The sequence below is a fragment of the Perognathus longimembris genome, chromosome 2 (assembly GCF_023159225.1).
Source record: "Perognathus longimembris pacificus isolate PPM17 chromosome 2, ASM2315922v1, whole genome shotgun sequence".
In the NCBI taxonomy this organism is placed as follows: domain Eukaryota; kingdom Metazoa; phylum Chordata; class Mammalia; order Rodentia; family Heteromyidae; genus Perognathus; species Perognathus longimembris.
The window spans coordinates 28,810,937-28,828,365 of NC_063162.1; the positions used below are offsets into that span (position 1 = coordinate 28,810,937).

Below are 17,429 nucleotides of genomic sequence, written 5' to 3' on the forward strand. Positions count from 1 at the left end.
GTGTGAGGAAGGAGAATGGAGTCTGGAGGGTGGAAGGGTGGTAACCAGGAGCTGGAGAAGAAAACTTTAAGCACCACCCCTGCTCCTCCGGTTCCCAGGCTTCCTCTTTCTCTGTCCTTCCAGCTTTACCACAAATCAACTGCCTGACTGCAGTTGGGCAAGTCACTTAATCACTGAGCCTTTGTTCTTCTTTGGGTTGAGGAGGATGACCCTTGCAGCTGCTGTGAGCCACCATTAAGGAAAATAAAATGAACAATTTATAATGCATAAGACATGCTTACAAACAGTAGTGATTTTTAGGATTAGTTTTGTGCATTGGTGCTCTCTCTCAGTTTCTAACTGCCTGAGACTTTGCAGAGGTCACTTGTGAAAGACCTGTCCTCAAATCACACATGTAAGAAACCTTCTCTGACTATAGATGATAAAGATACAGAGTAGAAACTTGGTTCATCTGCTTGAATCTTTATATAGTCTGTAGAAAGTATTCCTTGCTGTCATTTTGGGAATTTACAGTTATTGATAAGCATGCTCCAGAACTAAAACAAATGTGCCAAGGGATTGACCTTTAAAGTGATATTGAGGGGGGAGGGAAATGGGAGAAAACAAGTGAGGAGGTAACACTGTTCGACAAGAAATGCACCTATTACCTTACTTATGTAACCATAACCCTTCTGTACATCACCTTTACAATAAAATAAAATTATGTAAATAAAATAAAGTGATACTGCTATAGGATTCATTGAAAGTGCAATTACCCTAATTCATTTAAAGTTTTGGGTGTTTTGTGGTTGTTGTTTTCTTTCTTTTTAAAATAAGCTTTAAAAAAACTATTTTAAAACTATTTTGTGTCAGTATTATAGCTTAAACTCAGGACCTCACACTCTTGCTCAACTTTTTTCACTTATGACTGCAGCTCTGTTACTTAAGCCACAGCTCCAGTCCAGCTATTTTGCTGGTTAATTGGAGATAAGCGTCTTGGGACCAGTTCCTGACCAGGCTGGTTTTGAACTGGGATCCTCAAGTCCCAGCCTCCTGATCAGCTGTGATTACAGGGTGAGCAACAAGTATTGGGCCTGAGAAGGTTTTGATATGTAAATTTGACTGTTGTCACGATCACTTATCTGGTCTAGTTTATAGGTTATCATTTCTAAATTGGGTCTGTCTTTAAATTTGTAGAGTGCACTTGGGGGGTGGATAGGGAATACAAGTCAAAGTAAAATTTCCTTATCTTTTATTAAAAAGGCTGTGAAACAAAAGATTGTAAAAGGTCATCTGAATAAAGGGCTATTTGCAGTATCAGATTTGCATGGGAATTTGGAAATGACCTTTTATTTAGGAATTTGTTGTCAATCTGACATTTAAGCCTCTAGTCTGAATGTGTGCTAGGGCTCACATGTGCACAGCACATGTAAATTGAGATTAGCCCTCCTAGAGATCTTGCTAAAGTGCAATCTGACTGCCAGTCCCTGAACTACAAAGGACTGCATTGCATAAAATGATACTTCCAGCTTTTACCTCCTGTGAAAGTAGCCATTGTCTTAAATTCTGAACAGTCACAAAATAGGTTGTAATAACTAAACATCTCTTCAGTTTATCATAATGCTGAAAACTGACAGCTATGTATCTTAGGAAGTCTCCAGTATATCATAACATCTCTAAAAATTGAAAGAAATTTTACTGCTCCTAAAAAGTTTGACTTTGACAAGTTAAAAATATCAAATAAATGTCTGGGAATGCATTTGAGTTAACACTTGTCATCTAAAATGTCAGAACACTTGCTTATTGGAGAACATTTGCAACAAATAAGATTACTCTTGAAGTCTTATGCTAATGAGAAACAAGCAGTCATGTGATCTCCTGAGTTTGCATATAAGTACTTGGACAGGTAAGCTTCTCATCAGAGGAGTTCCCAGCCCTTGCTGTCAGTTCTCCAGGAGGTAAGGACCAAATCTGTGTAGGAAGTGGTGCTGTGTAGGTTCCAGGTAAAGCCAGACTGCCTGCTGAATGAAGATGACTGGGAATGAGTCTCATTTAAAAATGTTTTTACTGTTTCTTTTGCCTTTTATTTACTCAAAACATCAGAATATTTGACTGGGAACATTGCCAGTATGGAACATAGCTGTTCTTAGTCCTGTCTACAGAGGTCTCAAAGTACTTGCACTAATTTTTATGTGTGACTTTCAGAATGCACATACTTCTTTCTCAGTCACATCAGGAATATTGATCAGACGCTGGTTAGCCTATGGGCATTTATAAACGGTTCTTACTGGGCCAGGAGCTCTCAGTCTTATGCTGTCTACCTGTATCCTACTCTCTGTTTTACCATTTAAAATTTAAAAAATTGTATGAGAAACTTGAAGTATAGACAAGTGAAATCTAATCCTTGAAAAGGGGCCTATAGTTGAGGTGGTTATATTATTACACAATTTTTTTCTTTTTGGTGCTAGTCCTTGGTCTTGAACTCAGGGCCTGGGTACCCCTGTGTTTTTGTGCTCCAGGATAGTACTCTACTTTGACCTATAGCACGATTTCCAGCTTTGTGATAGTTAATTGGAGATAGGAGTTTAACAGACTTTTCTGCCTGGGCTGGCTTTGGACTAGGATGCTCAGGTCTTGGCCTCCTGAATAGCTAGGATTATATGCTTAACCTCCAATAGACAAAGACTGTTTTACTGCTGCAGTGAGCTGTACTGCATCTTTTGTTCCTTTCTGGTGAAACCCCTCAAAAGAAACCTCACCCCCTTTCTCTGTCTAGTACATTCTAGCTGAGGGCAGGTTTAGGCATTTTCTGAGCTACATACCCATGGAGCTTCTTGTTGCCCACAATGCTGCCCTATTTGCTGGTGCATGGGGGTTCTTCACAGAAACTGTCTTGTAGCTTATTTAATATTATGTTGCTGCTAAGTTAGAACTTACTTTTTTTGTATGTGTGTGCTAGTTCTAGAGCTTGAATCAGGGCCTGGTTTTTGTTAGTTGAGGACTTGACCTCAGGGTCTGGGCACTGTCCCTGGGGTCTTTTGCTCAAGGCTAGTACTTTACGACCTTGAGTCACATCTCCACATCTGGTTTTTGAATGGTTAATTGGAGATGAGAGTCTCATGGGAACTTTCCTGCCTGGACTGGCTTTGAACTGAGATCCTCAAATCTCAGCCTTCTGGGTAGCTAGGATTACAAGTGTGAGCCAGCAGTACCTGGCTTGACCTAGGAGTTCTTGATTTGCCTTATCTGAATATCATCAGGTTGAGCAATGGTTTAGCTGACCCAGTAATAATTCTTACCCAACATCTCACCATACTTAGTGTTGCAAATACCTCTCAAATGTGTATGAAAGTAGTTGTTTGTAATTGAAAACTATTTGAGGTCACCATACTGGACAACTCATGGTCCAACCCAGCCCATGTCAAATCCCCATCCATGTACTCTTCTAGATACAAATATGGTTTCACAAAAGCAGTACAGCATTTCTCTGAAAGACAAAGGGCAAGATGAAGGAGATGAGTTGACAATAGCTTATAGGTAAACCAATAAAAGCTTCCTCTGTGGCTCAGTGGCAGAGCATCTGTTTAGTATGTACAAGCCTGGGATTTGATCCTCAGTAGCAACAACAACCAGTGTTTCTTCCAGGTTTTTGTTTGTTTTGAAGTCAGGAGTCAGTTTTCGTTCTGGCTGGCCTTGGTCTCACTATGTAGCCCTGGCTTACCTCAAACTATAGAGCCTCCTCTCCTACCTCAGCCCTTGAAGTGCTAAGATTATAGATCTGTGAAACCATGCCTGGCCAGGTATATTTTGTTTATTAGTTGATGAATTATATTGATTTAATTGATATTATTTCTCATCTTTTAAAATAAAAAAAGCTGGGTGCCTTTGGCTCGTGCCTATAATTCTAGATTGAGGTTTAAAGCCAGCCAGGTAGAAATGTTCTTGAGGGCTCTGTCTCCAAAAATAACCAGCTAAGAACCAGGCTAGAATTGTGGCTTATGTAGTAGAGTGCCTGCTGAGCAAGTGTAAAGCTTTGAATTCAAACCTCTGTACTGGGGATGGGGGGGCAGGGAGTGGGGAGGAAGAATAGTCACAGTGGGCTGGGGATATGGCCTAGTGGCAAGAGCGCTTGCCTTGTATACTTGAAGCCCTGGGTTCAATTCCCCAGCACCACATATACAGAAAATGGCCAGAAGTGGTGCTGTGACTCAAGTGGCAGAGTGCTAGCCTTGAGCAAAAAGAAGCCAGGGACAGTGCTCAGGCCCTGAGTCCAAGGCCCAGGACTGGCAAAAAAAAAAAAAAAAAAGAATAGTCACAGTGCAACAACTAATCATTTTCTTTTCAGTTTCCAAAGTAGAACGTACAGCAAAATGAATAACCCAGCTATCAAGAGACTAGAAAATCACATTGTCAAATCTCCTGAAGATAAACGAGAGTATCGAGGTCTAGAACTGGCCAATGGTATCAAAGTACTTCTCATCAGCGATCCTACCACGGACAAGTCATCAGCTGCACTTGATGTACACATAGGTACCGTTTAAAATTGTCAGTTTAAATTTGTTGAGTCTTATCCATTGAATGCTAACATTTATTAGGATTCTCCATTATGAGTGTAAATAAATACTATGATGTGCCTTATGAATTTTATTACCTTTATGCTGGAACCTATATAGAACTAGTAAATACAGTTGTCTTAAGTGAAAATCCTATATTTACTAAGAGCATCTTGCAAGGTTCTCACCTGCAGTAACCTAGTAGCAGGGAAATTCATCCTCATCCTTAAGTGAATCATAATAATTACTTAAATTTGAGGGATAGCCAAAGAATGTTTAGAAAAATGGTACCCTTTTCCTGCCTGCCCTATCTATTTATTTGTTCGCTTTTGGTTATTGTGACATTTTATAGATTCTTGTGTGCACATATCTTCTATGCTACTTCTTATGTGTGCATATATTCATTTTTTAAAATAAAAGTTTTTACTTAAGGCATTTTAGACTTGAAGAAATAAAGGCAACATTGAACAAATGACTAGCATCTTCTGTGTGTTATAGAATATAGATTTCATGGGGCTGGGAATATGGCCTAATGGCAAGAGCGCTCGCCTCGTATACATGAAGCCCTGGGTTCGATTCCTCAGCACCACATATATAGAAAAGGCCAGAAGTGGTGCTGTGGCTCAAGTAGCAGAGTGCTAGCCTTGAGCAAAAAGAAGCCAGGGACAGTGCTCAGGCCCTGAGTCCAAGCACCAGGACTGGCAAAAAAAAAAAAAAAAGAATATAGACCTGACCGTCTAAGATAGGTGTGTGGAGAAGTGACTAAGACAAGATAGGTAAAATATTGCACTTACAGCTCTACAGTTCTGCAGCTGCTAAGATGAGTCCATGCTCTTAGTGTTCTGTGCCATCTCTTGCAATAATAACCAAGACAAGAAAGTTGTAGCCTTTAGAAAACAGTGAACTCAACTTTCTTTCCCACCAGTGTGAGGAAACTAATGTCCCTAAAAGTTAAAGGATCTACTCAGTGTCACAAACTAAATAAAGTCTACATAAATAAGTCTAAGGACTAGAATCCTGGACTTCTGACTGCTGGTTTGCCTTCTGAATACTATTTTAGACAAGCAGATACTTTCTCCTGTTGTGTGATTATACTGGTTATGCCATACTAACAAGAATTCTAAACCATCTGTAATTCATCCTTAGTCACTAATTTTTGACAAGAAAAGATTTTTTTCCCTTTCAGGTTCGTTGTCAGATCCTTCAAATATTCCTGGCTTAAGCCATTTTTGTGAGCATATGCTGTTTTTGGGAACAAAGAAATATCCTAAAGAGAATGAATACAGCCAGTTTCTCAGTGAGCATGCGGGAAGTTCCAATGCTTTTACAAGTGGAGAACATACCAACTATTATTTTGATGTTTCTCATGAACACCTAGAAGGTGCCCTAGACAGGTAATGCCATGTACCCTATGAATTAACCAACCTGTATACTTAATTGCTTTAATAAAAATAGTAATAATTACTTTTTACAAATATTGTATCATAACTTTATAGTTTAAAGATACTTTCACCAGTCTCCCTTCCCCTCCCCCACATTTTATGAAAAGGAAAATAATAATGAGTGATGTCTTATGTTTACATTGTGGTAAAGGAAAGATAATGACATGGCTTTAACCCAGCCTTCAGGCCTACAAAATAGTATATTGACTTGTAAAAATGTCCAGCCCTTCCTATTCTAACTGGTGTTGCATGTAAAAAAGCACATGATGAAGAACTGGTAACTGTGTTGCAGATCTCTTCACATGCTTCAGGTCTAGAGCAGCAGCCCTTAAGAGGGTCACAGACTTTCCTGCTTGGGCTGGCTTTGAACTGCAGTCTTCAAATCTCAGCCTCTTGAGTAATGAGAATTACAAGCATTAGCCACTTGTGTCCAGCAAGTATCTTTTTTAAGAAAATAACTTGCTTATTTGGTGTCATAAACATGACCCTTCATCTAGGCCTCTCCAGCTTTGGACAGGTAGCTGTTAGGCACTTTGCCCAACCTTGATGTATTGAGGTACATAAAAGAAATTATATATCTGTAAAGGTGTGCATTTTCATCTTTGTCTATAGACTTCATATAGATGGAGTTTTCTTTTGGAATTGGTATGTGTAAAGTACTTAACATATTCAGTTACACACAAAATAAATATCAAATAATGACCATAGCCTCTTTGACAGCAGAACTGAGATGTATATCTGAAATGTTTATAGACCAAAAAGTTTCTTAGGTCCACTAAACTGTAGTTCTTTTTAGAACCTCTACCCTTAGCTTCATCTGAATTCTGGGTCTTCTTTCTTTTTCCTTTTTTTGCCAGTCCTGGGGCGTAAACTAAGGGCCTGGGCCCTGTCCCTGGCTTCTTCTTGGCTCAAGGCTTAGCACTCTACCTCTTGAGACACAGCACCACTTCCAGCCTTTTCTAGATATGTGATGCTGAGGAATTCAAACCCATGGCTTCATGTATACAAGACAAACACTCTACCACCAGACCATATTCCCAGCCCTTGAATTACTTTAATGAAACTTTGGTACTATTATTAAAGAATAGCCTTGAGAAAAGGGCTATGTGTTACTCATATTGGAGTTATCTACCATGTTATTTGTTGAATGACTGCTTATTAAAAAATTCATGAGCTGTTCACTTACTATTTCATAAAGCCTGTAATCATGGTTTAGTCAATGTACTGTGTCATACCTTAGATTTTTTTTTTACTTCATTATTATGTTCTAATAATTGAAGCCTGTTTTTCCCCAGAAGGAAAAAATTTGTATTATGACTTTTTAAAGTAGATGTCTTAATATGCTTATCCTGAGGCACCAGAGTCTTGGTGAAATTGCACCCAAAACTGTAAATTTGATATTTTTTTAGAACTGTTACCTGTGCTCCTTCTTCCCATTCCTCCCCCGACCCCTTCTTTTGTTGAGTTAGCCACATAGAACAAGGTTTTTCTTAGACATATCAAGTTGCAAACAGACTGCTGCTGACTCCATAAGCCTCCTAGACTTTTTAATATTAATTTGTATATTTCCAACAATAATTTAGCATCTCTGGAATAAATAAGTTCCTCCAATTTATGTACATTCAATATTATGTTGTTCTTAGGTTACTTAGCATTTATAGAACTGATATATTTTTTGATACATAGGATGCATGTTTCCTATCTAGTAAGTTTCAGAAGTATTTTAAAAGCCAGCTTCTTCTTAAACGACAGTCTTCAAGTTGTTAATTGTGTTTTTGCACCTTTAGGTTTGCACAGTTTTTCCTGTGCCCCTTGTTTGATGCAAGCTGTAAGGACAGAGAGGTGAATGCTGTTGACTCAGAGCATGAGAAGAATGTGATGAATGATGCCTGGAGACTCTTTCAGCTGGAAAAAGCTACAGGAAATCCCAAACACCCCTTCAGCAAATTTGGGACAGGTGTGTCAACAACGGCTTTCATGCATTAGTTTTCCCTGACCTCATTTAAACCCATGGCCTCTTTATACAGTATTGTATTTTACAATTCAAGATGGAGATTTTGTAATTTCTCATTCCTGCTTTAATCTCCTTCAAGTAAGGGTCTAAATGTTTAAGGAGCAGAGTGCTTACAGTTGTGAATAGATATTAACCAGCACTTCAGAGGGAGAGCAGGTAATTGATTTTAAAATTCTGAAGTCTGCTCTACAAATGCAAGTGCTCTTTTGGTTTTGTTTCATTTCTTTTTCAGTGCTGGAGATCTTTTGTTGTTGTTGTTCTTGCTAATCTTTAGGTTAGTATTGGGGTTTGAATTCCAGACCTTGTGCTTTGCTACTTGAACCATGCTTCTAGCCCTCATATTTTTGTTTTTGAGACAGGGTCTCCCTATGTAGCCCAAGTTGGCCTCAAGCTTGAAATCCTCCTACCTTGGTCTCCAAAATGCTGAGATTACAGGCATGGGCCACCACATCCACCTGGAAAGTGCTTTTTTTGTTATCTTTTTTTTAAGTGGTAGTGGGACTTGAACTTGGGGCCTTGAGAAGGCACTCTACACTTTGAGCCATGCCTAGCTTTGGAAGTGTTCATTTTCTAAGGCTTAGTTCAAGGTGTGTGGAATCCTCTTGTGCCCCTCAGGGCTACTTCTACTTCTGCAGATATATATAGCATCTCTGTGGTAGCAGCTATGTGGGAGATAGAATGCTAGAAAATATAAGAGGATCCTGCTTATGAAGTTTCTGTCTCCTCCTAGGAAATTTGAAGTGGGAATAAAAGGTAGAATAAAACAAGTTAGAGATTTCTGATTTTATGATTATATCTGTTTCTTGATTCAATTTTCATTAAAAAGTACTTGTTTAAAAATTTAAGCAGTGGGGCTGGGAATATGGCCTAGTGGCAAGAGTGCTTGCCTTGTATACATGAAGCCCTGGGCTGGATTCCTCAGCACCACATATATAGAAAATGGCCAGAAGTAGCACTATGGCTCAAGTGGCAGAGTGCTAGCCTTGAACAAAAAGAAGCCAGGAACAGTGTTCAGGCCAAGTTCAAAGCCCAGGACTGGCCAAAAAAAAAAAAAAAAAATTAAGCAGTACAAAAGTAAGGTTTGAAAGAAGCAAAAACAGGCGCTTGGTGGCTCACGCCTATAATCTAGCTACTCAGGAGGCTGAGATCTGAAGTTTGCAGTTCAAAGCCAGCCCAGGCAGGAAAGCCCAAGAGACTTTATCTCTAGTTAACCACCAGAAAACTGGAAGTGGTGCTGTGGCTCAACTGGTCAAGTGCTAGCCTTGAGCTGAAGTGCCCAAGGACAGCACGCAGGCCCAGAGGTCAAGCCCCATGTCCAACAAGAATAAAGTAAAGGGGCCAGAATGTGGCTTAGGGATAGAGTGCTTGCCTAGCATGCATGAAGCCCTGGGTTTGATTCCGCAGCACCACATAAACAGAAAAGGCCAGAAGTGGCGCTGTGGCTCAAGTGGTAGAGTGTTAGCCTTGAACAAAAGGAAGCCAGGGACTGTGCCTCAGGCCCTGAGTTCAAGCCCCAAAACTGGAAAAAAACAAAAAACCCAAAACAAACAAAAATAAAGTAAAATAAAATAATGACAGTAGATTGTAAGTTTATGCATATTTTATAAGTTAATTTTAAAACTAAAACTATAACTTTTTTTTGTCCTATGGCTTGAACTCAAAGACAGCTTTCTTTAAGCTTGGATACCATTCTTAAACATCCAATATCAGCCAGAGAAATTTATATAGCCTAGCAAAATAAGAAGTTTGTTAAAAAAAAAGAATTACCATTAAAGGCAGTAATACTGTGTTCTTTGGACTTAATATGGAGGGCATGTGTCAGTATCAGCATTGATGTATAAAAGCACTTGATTTATAAAACACCCATGATTGCTAGATGAAAACTACATCTATAAAATATGTGTATATAATGCTGAATTGTTTAAATATTGGGTTTCATGGACATATACATGATATGTCAGAAAGAGATGTAATTTCAAAATTATTACATCTATCAAACATCTAAAACTCCTTTCTAGTAGTCCTGTTTGTATGTGTGATGCTCAGGATTGAACGTAGATTCTGTGTCATGCCTGTCAATGTTTTACCTCTTAGCTATACTCCCTGCCTGAAAGGTAATTCCTTTTGATAGGTTAGATACTCCTATCACAATGTGGCTATTATGCAGAGCATGTTGGAAATTCTCTATGGAAAATGATTTCTTCTTTCTCTCTCTTTTTCTCCCGCTCTTTCTCTCCCCCCTCCCTTTTTTCCCATTCCTGGGGCTTGAACTTAGGATCTGGGCATTGTCCCTGAGCTTCTTTTGCTCAAGACTAGCACTCTACCACTTGAGCCACAGCACCACTTCTGGCCTTTTCTGTTTATGTAGTACTGAGGACCTGAACCTAGGGCTTCATGCATGCTAGGCAAGCACTCTACCACCAAGCCACATTCCCAATCCCCTCTCTCCATTTTTTTTTTTTTTTTTTGGCCAGTCCTGGGGCTTGGACTCAGGGCCGAGCACTGTCCCTGGCTTCTTCTTGCTCAAGGCTAGCACTCTGCCACTTGAGCCACAACGCCACTTCTGGCCATTTTCTGTATATGTGGTGCTGGGGAATCGAACCCAGGGCCTCATGTATACGAGGCAAGCACTCTTGCCACTAGGCCATATCCCCAGCCCCCCCCTCCATTTTTGAGGTAACTGATACGTTTGAAAATAAAAGCTGGGCATGGTGGTGCACACCTGTAAACCTAGCTACTTAAAAGACTGTTTGAGACCATTCTGAGAAACATGGCAAGTGTCAAAAAAGATACAGGAAAAGAAAGTAGAATGAAAGATATCATGCATGCATAAAGATTTGCAAAAGCAATCCATGAAGAAAAAACCATATCAGAAATTTGTATTAATTTACTTCTGTTATTTTGAGTGGCTTTGTGTGTTTCTGGAGTAGTTTTGAGATAGAGAAGGGAAGAGGTTCTGGCTATTCTTCAGTGACCTATTTCTCTAAACATAATCTCACAAAAACTGGTAACAACTACATTAAGTCCCCTAGGAGGAAGTGGATGAGTGAGTCCACGGGGAGTGGAAACCACGGGGAGTGGAAACCAGTGCTCCCTGCTTTGTAGGAACACAGATGGCAGGGTGGGATAAACTGGAAATGGGTGGAGCTGCATTGCTGATATGAGTGATGTTTTTCATATTGTTCTCAACTCTTAATTATTACGTAATTAATCCGATGTAGCAAGTTCCCTAGGATTAGAAGTATGTGTAGCCAACTTTTCTTTTCCATCCTCTCTGGTGACAATTTTCTAAGTTTTCCTTTTGGTAAAATGTATTATAAGTCACAAGGAAGCATAACTTGGGTCTGTACTGATGGCACTGGAAGTTCAGGTAGGGAGGTATGGAAAAGGCAGGGCCTCACTGAAGAATATAACCAGCTCTGATTTCCAGGATCAGCTCTTTTTCTCCTTCCTTTCCCTTACTGAGTTTTTTCTCCCACCATATACAGCTATAATCGGAGCTGTGTGTGTGTGTATGTGTGTGTCTCCGTCCATCTTGGGGCTTGAACTCAAGGTCTACATGCTGTCCCTGAGCTTTTTTGCTCAAGGCTAGTACTCTACCACTTGAGCCACAGCTTCACTTCTAACTTTTAAGTGATTAACTGGAGGTTAATGTCACAGACTTTGCTGCTAGCTTCAAATTGTGGTCCTCAGATCTCAGCCTTCTGAGTAGGATTACCAGTCATAAGCCACCAGGCACCTAGTTGGAGCTTTAAACCACTATTCTGTTTAGCTTGCTTTATTGCTACCTAGAGTTGAATTCACTAGGATATCAAAGGAGATACAATGACAGTCTTTAGAAGGAGGAAGAAGTCAGGCAGGGTAGTGGACTCCTGAAACCTCAGCACTCAGCAGGCTGCATTGTGAGATCATCCTGGGGTACATGGTGAAATTCTAAAGATGAGCCATTTGAGGAGTAAAGGAACTCACATTTGTGAGATGGTACTAAGTGCTGTGCACTGGATGTGTGTTCTACCTAATGCATCCCTGCTTAGCCTTCATCACAGTACTGGCATTTCATCATCCTTTTTGAGAGGGACCACAGGTGATACTAGGAGGGTCAGTTGTGAGGAGTACAAGGAAGAAAGAGGATAAGGGGTAGTAGACCGTCTACCTGAGTTATGGACCTCAGTGTCAAATCAGCCTGGATTCAAAACCTTTGTTCTTTTTTCTTTTTTTTTTTTTTTTTGCCAGTCCTGGGCCTTGGACTCAGGGCTTGAGCACTGTCCCTGGCTTCTTTTTGCTCAAGGCTAGCACTCTACCACTTGAGCCACAGCACCACTTCTAGCCATTTTCTGTATATGTGGTGCTGGGGAATCGAACCCAGGGCTTCATGTATACGAGGCAAGCACTCTTGCCACTACGCCATATTCCCAGCCCAAAGCCTTTGTTCTTCATGATGCTGTTATGCTTACCTCCAAAACCATGACAAGAAAAGACCCAGGAGAGAGCCTGGTGTCTTTTGGTTTTGATTTTTCTTGAGATACTAGAGATTGAACCCAAGACCTTGCTTGCTAGGCCACTTGAACCATGCTTTTTTTTTTTTTTTTCCTATTGGTGCTAAGGATTAAACCCAGGTCTTAGCATGCTAAACAAGTACTCTACCACTGAAAGTTTGGCTTTTTCAAAGACTTGGAATAGCAAAGTAGGAAGGAACCAAACAGGAAAATGACCTAGAATACACACACACAAATTGTGAACTATGTACTACTGATTGGGACAGAGGATACTAATACAAATTCAGACTCCAAGTTTATCACTTTTTTCTTACCTTTCTTCCTCCCTTTACATTATTTTAATGGAGTTGGAGACATACACAAAAGCACAGACTGAGCCCCATGTGTGCCCCTGTGCAACCGGATTGCTCACACCTGTAGTCCTAGCTACTAAGGAGGCTGAGATCTGAGGATCACAGTTTGAAGCCAGCCTAGGCAGGAAAGTCTATGATATTTTCTGACATCCCATGGCCAACCTTAGTGTGGATTACCCATTTTTAATCTTCACAGCAGTTCTGTGAATTTGCTCTTATTATTCCTATTTATGGAAAAAAAAGTAAACTGGCAAGAGTTTAAGGAACTTTTCTGTGTCACAGCTAAGAAAGGAAGGAGCTTGAGATTGAGCTGTTGCTCTTAACTACTGAGCATATGTCCATATTTTCCCAGTAAAATAAACCACCCTCAGAGATACTTAATTAGTATATGGTCAGAGGCCAAGGCAGTGCTTTCCCACAGTCAGCCCACCTGGAAGGGCTGCAGTACGACAGCCACCCTGCTCCTCCCTCCCTCCATGGCTGGGGCTTGCTGTGACCGTGACAGAGCAGAAAGTAGGATTCAAAATTTCCACGGCAGCATTTTAATTTGATATAAATGACCCAGCTGTGTTCCCACTAATTTGGGTCAGATGTGTCTAGAGACTGAACTGCTACTTTGTTACCCAGCTGTATTCAGTGTTCCTCCATGTAGACATTTTTTCCCCCCTTCTTGCCAGTTCTGGGCCTTGGACTCAGGGCCTGAGCACTGTCCCTGTCTTCTTTTTTTTTTTTTTTTTTTCTCAAGGCTAGCACTCTGCCACTTGAGCCACAGCACCACTTCTGGCCATTTTCTGTATATGTGGTGCTGGGGAATCGAACCTAGGGCTTCATGTGTACGAGGCAAGCATTCTTGCCACTAGGCCATATTCTCAGCCCCTCTATGTAGTCTTTTTTTTTTTTTTTTTTTTTTTTTTTTTTTTGCCAGTCCTGGGCCTTGGACTCAGGGCCTGAGCACTGTCCCTGGCTTCTTCCCGCTCAAGGCTAGCACTCTGCCACTTGAGCCACAGCGCCGCTTCTGGCCGTTTTCTGTATATGTGGTGCTGGGGAATCGAACCTAGGGCCTCGTGTATCTGAGGCAGGCACTCTTGCCACTAGGCTATATCCCCAGCCCCATCTCTATGTAGACTTTTAAATGGAGAAAGTCATCTGCTCCCTTTCCTCTGCTTCCTCACCTACCTTGTTAGCACAGTGCCCTGTCTTTCCTCTTTTGGGAATACATGTATCCATTTGTTTAATGGTATATATACTTAGAAGCCAGAAGTCCCTATCTACTTAGAACAGCAGTAGCTATTGTATAGTGTCTGTTTTCTGCTTTAGTATTTTACTTTTTTTTTTTTTTTTGCTGGTCCTGGGACTTGATCTCTGGGCCTGGGTGTTGTCCCTGAGCTTCTTTTGCTCAAGACTAGCACTCTACCACCTGCACCACAGCTCCACTTCTGTATTTTTGGTGGTTAAGTGGCATTAAGAGTCTCACACACTTAACTGCCTGTGCTGGCTTCAAACTGCAGTCCTCAGATCTCAGCCTTGTGAGTAAGCTAGGATTATAGGTATAAGCCATCACTGCCCAGCTGCCTCCTGCCTTTTCTTTCTCTTTTCCATCTGTTTCTTAAGAACTTCCACCAGAATGTAGAAGGATTTCAAAAAGAATACTCAGCTAGCCTTCCTGTTCTTAGTAAACTGATCTACAGGAGCCTGACTCTGGCTCCACTGTTAAAACAGAATTCTAGTGTTTCTCTGCTAATGGTATAGTGGAACATCTCTTCCTCTTTCTGGTTCAGGAGCTTTGGAGGAAGAATTGCCATTGTGAGGTCATCCCAACAGAAAGGTTTTCCTCTTCCCATTACATATTAGAAACACTGAAAACATTCAGGTTTAAACTTGGAGCCTAGGAATGGACTATGTGATTCATAAAAGCCACTCAGAATTCCCACTGAGTGCTTTTGAGCCTCTATGTAAGAGCGGATATCAATATATTGTTTGCACTTAGGCAGACCATGTTACTATGGACAAAGGCTCTGTTTATCTATCTATTTATTTATTTTTGTGCTAGTACTAGGGCTTGAACTCAGGAACTAGGGACTGTGCCCTTAGCTCAGGGCTGGCAGTTGAAGCACATTTACACTTCTAGTTTTTTGCTGGTTAATTGGAGATATGAGTCTCACAGACTTTACTGCCTGGGCTGTAAACCTAATTTTGATCTACTGTCACATACTGTTATATACACATAGTCTATAGAAATAAAACAATTTCTGTAAACTTGGGTGCAGTCATGGTTTACTTGTAGGAATCCGAGCTTGGCAGTGTGAAGAATGAGTGGAGCTCTGAGGATAAGTCCATCTGTAACTGAGGCTTTGAAATCTTCATTTAATAGAAAAAGAGGCACCACCAAAGCTTGAACTTCACCTCAGTTTGAGGGAAATCAGTTCCCCAGTAAGCGCGCACCTGCACATCCTTTTTTTTTTCCTTCAGAGGAGTTGGTGTTCTGGCTATTTTTTTTTTTTTCTTTTTTGGCCAGTCCTGGGCCTTGGACTCAGGACCTGAGCACTGTCCGTAGCTTCTTTTTTGCTCAAGGTTAACACTCTGCCACTTGAGCCACAGCACCACTTCTGGCTATTTTCTACATATGTGGTGCTGGGGAACCAAACCCAGGGTTTCATGTATATGATGCAAGTACTCTTGCCACTAGGCCATATTCCCAGCCCCGAGTTCTGGCTATTTTTTAAGAGCACCTGAGCTCCTTGGGTAGACCTAAGTAGGGTAGATCTGGAACAGAATTGTTCTTTAATAAGAAAGAAGAGGATTATTTATGAACCTGGGAACTTGGTTGGCAGGCTGCTTCTATCACTGTTTGAATATGAATGATCGCTTTAGGATTATTTCCTTAAATCTTCTGTTCTCACTGGATCTGTTGGTTTGAACATCATGAGGTCATGAATCTTGACTCAGTTCTATGCAACACATAGACTGGAATGCCACCTGGTACCTTTACAGACTTCCAATGCTGCAAAACATATTCTCCAGAGCCCAGTTTATTGGCTGTTACAGAAATAGGGAATACTGTAAGTAAATAAACCACACAACCAAGTGCCAGGGCTCATGCCTGTAATCCTAGCTACTCAGGAAGCTGAAATCTGAGGATCACAGTTCAAAGCCAGCCCAAGCCGGAAAGTTTGTGAGACTCTTATCTCCAATTAACTACCAGAAAATCAGAAGTGGCACTATGGCTAAAGTGGTAGAGCGCTAGCCTTGAGCTGAAGAGCTCAAGGACACAGTGCCCAGGCCCAGAGTTCAAGCCCCACGACCAACAAAAATATTTTTTAAAAAACACACAAAGAACATTTCTCTTGAAAGAGGGGTGACATCGGCCAAGAAGCATTGGACTCCTAACCTAAGGGATTTGTAACCCCCTTTAACATGTACTTGATAATAATAAAAAAGTTCTACCAGCTTCAGCTTTGCAGGAGAGAGAATCCTACATGGTCATGCAGGTAGGACCAGTAACATAGAGTTCCTAGGGCATTCGGGTGTTTCTACTCACGATACTGTTTCCCAGAGATGTCGATGATAGGAAGCTCATCTCTTAGTCCCTACTTTGCAAGGTCTTGTTTGCAAAATAGTATTTGGACAATTCTACTATTTACTTTGCTGTGCATTATTTTACCCCAACTGAATTATTAAAATTTCATAAGCGAGCTCGTAGTGGGATATTGCATGTATCACTTGAAATTTATAAAAATAGCATTGTATCCTATTTTTGCCTGCCAGCATCATGAGAATTCACATCCCAGATTTAATGTTTCAGCTCAAAATAGAACTTTTTTTCCTCTTTCCACAAGTAACTTGACAAATTCCAAAATGATCCCTTAGTGACTCTGTTCAGTAATTATGGCCCACAGAGGGAATTGAAAATTAAATTAAGTGTGAATGGAGGTCATGTTAATCTCATTTTGTCTAAAAAATGCTCATAATAACAATCTTAGAGGATTTTTTTGACTTTTATTGTTATTATAAAGGTGATGTACAGAGGTACCCTTCCCTCTCCCTTTTTTTTTGGGGGGGGTGGATTGAGATAGTATCTTGCTGTGTAGCACTGTCTGGCCTTGAGCTTTCAATCTTCCTACTCTAGCCTCCTGAGGACAGTGATTACAGAAATGCAATATCATGCCCAGCCCAAAAAATATAATTTATATAAAGCATTCTTAGTTCCTTATGGAAAACTCTAGTTGAAAAGTCTTACTCTACTCTGATGTCTGTTTATCCAGCTTAGGTTCAAATATTTGTCTAATTACCATGTGTATTTGAACTTTGTTGTTAAAGTGCATCTTATAGAAATGTATATAATAAGTAACAAAACCTTAAAGCTCACAAACTGCGGTTGTAGTCATGGTGGCATACACCTGTAGTGCTAATTAGAATTCAGGAGGCAGAGATAGGAGAATTGTGAGTTCAAGGCCAACCTGGGCTACATAAGGAGCCCGTGTTTCTTTTTTTTTTTTGGCCAGTCCTGGGCCTTGGACTCGGGGCCTGAGCACTGTCCCTGGCTTCCTTTTTGCTCAAGGCTAGCACTCTGCCACTTGAGCCACAGTGCCACT

At 40.6% G+C, this 17,429-nt stretch overlaps 1 protein-coding gene across 3 annotated transcripts in view; it reads left to right on the forward strand.

Annotated features, from left to right (window-relative positions):
- Ide (insulin degrading enzyme) overlaps window positions 1–17,429 on the forward strand; it is a 70,413-nt gene that overhangs the window by 12,283 nt on the left and 40,701 nt on the right. For 2 of the 3 annotated variants that reach the window (XM_048338694.1, XM_048338695.1), the window contains exons 2-4: window positions 4,325–4,509; window positions 5,719–5,926; window positions 7,762–7,931. In XM_048338694.1, the coding sequence (XP_048194651.1) occupies window positions 4,325–4,509; window positions 5,719–5,926; window positions 7,762–7,931 (563 nt within the window). Of the gene's footprint in view, window positions 1–3,144; window positions 3,480–4,297; window positions 4,510–5,718; window positions 5,927–7,761; window positions 7,932–17,429 lie in introns of those variants that run through there. The other variant, XM_048338696.1, reaches the window with a different exon arrangement.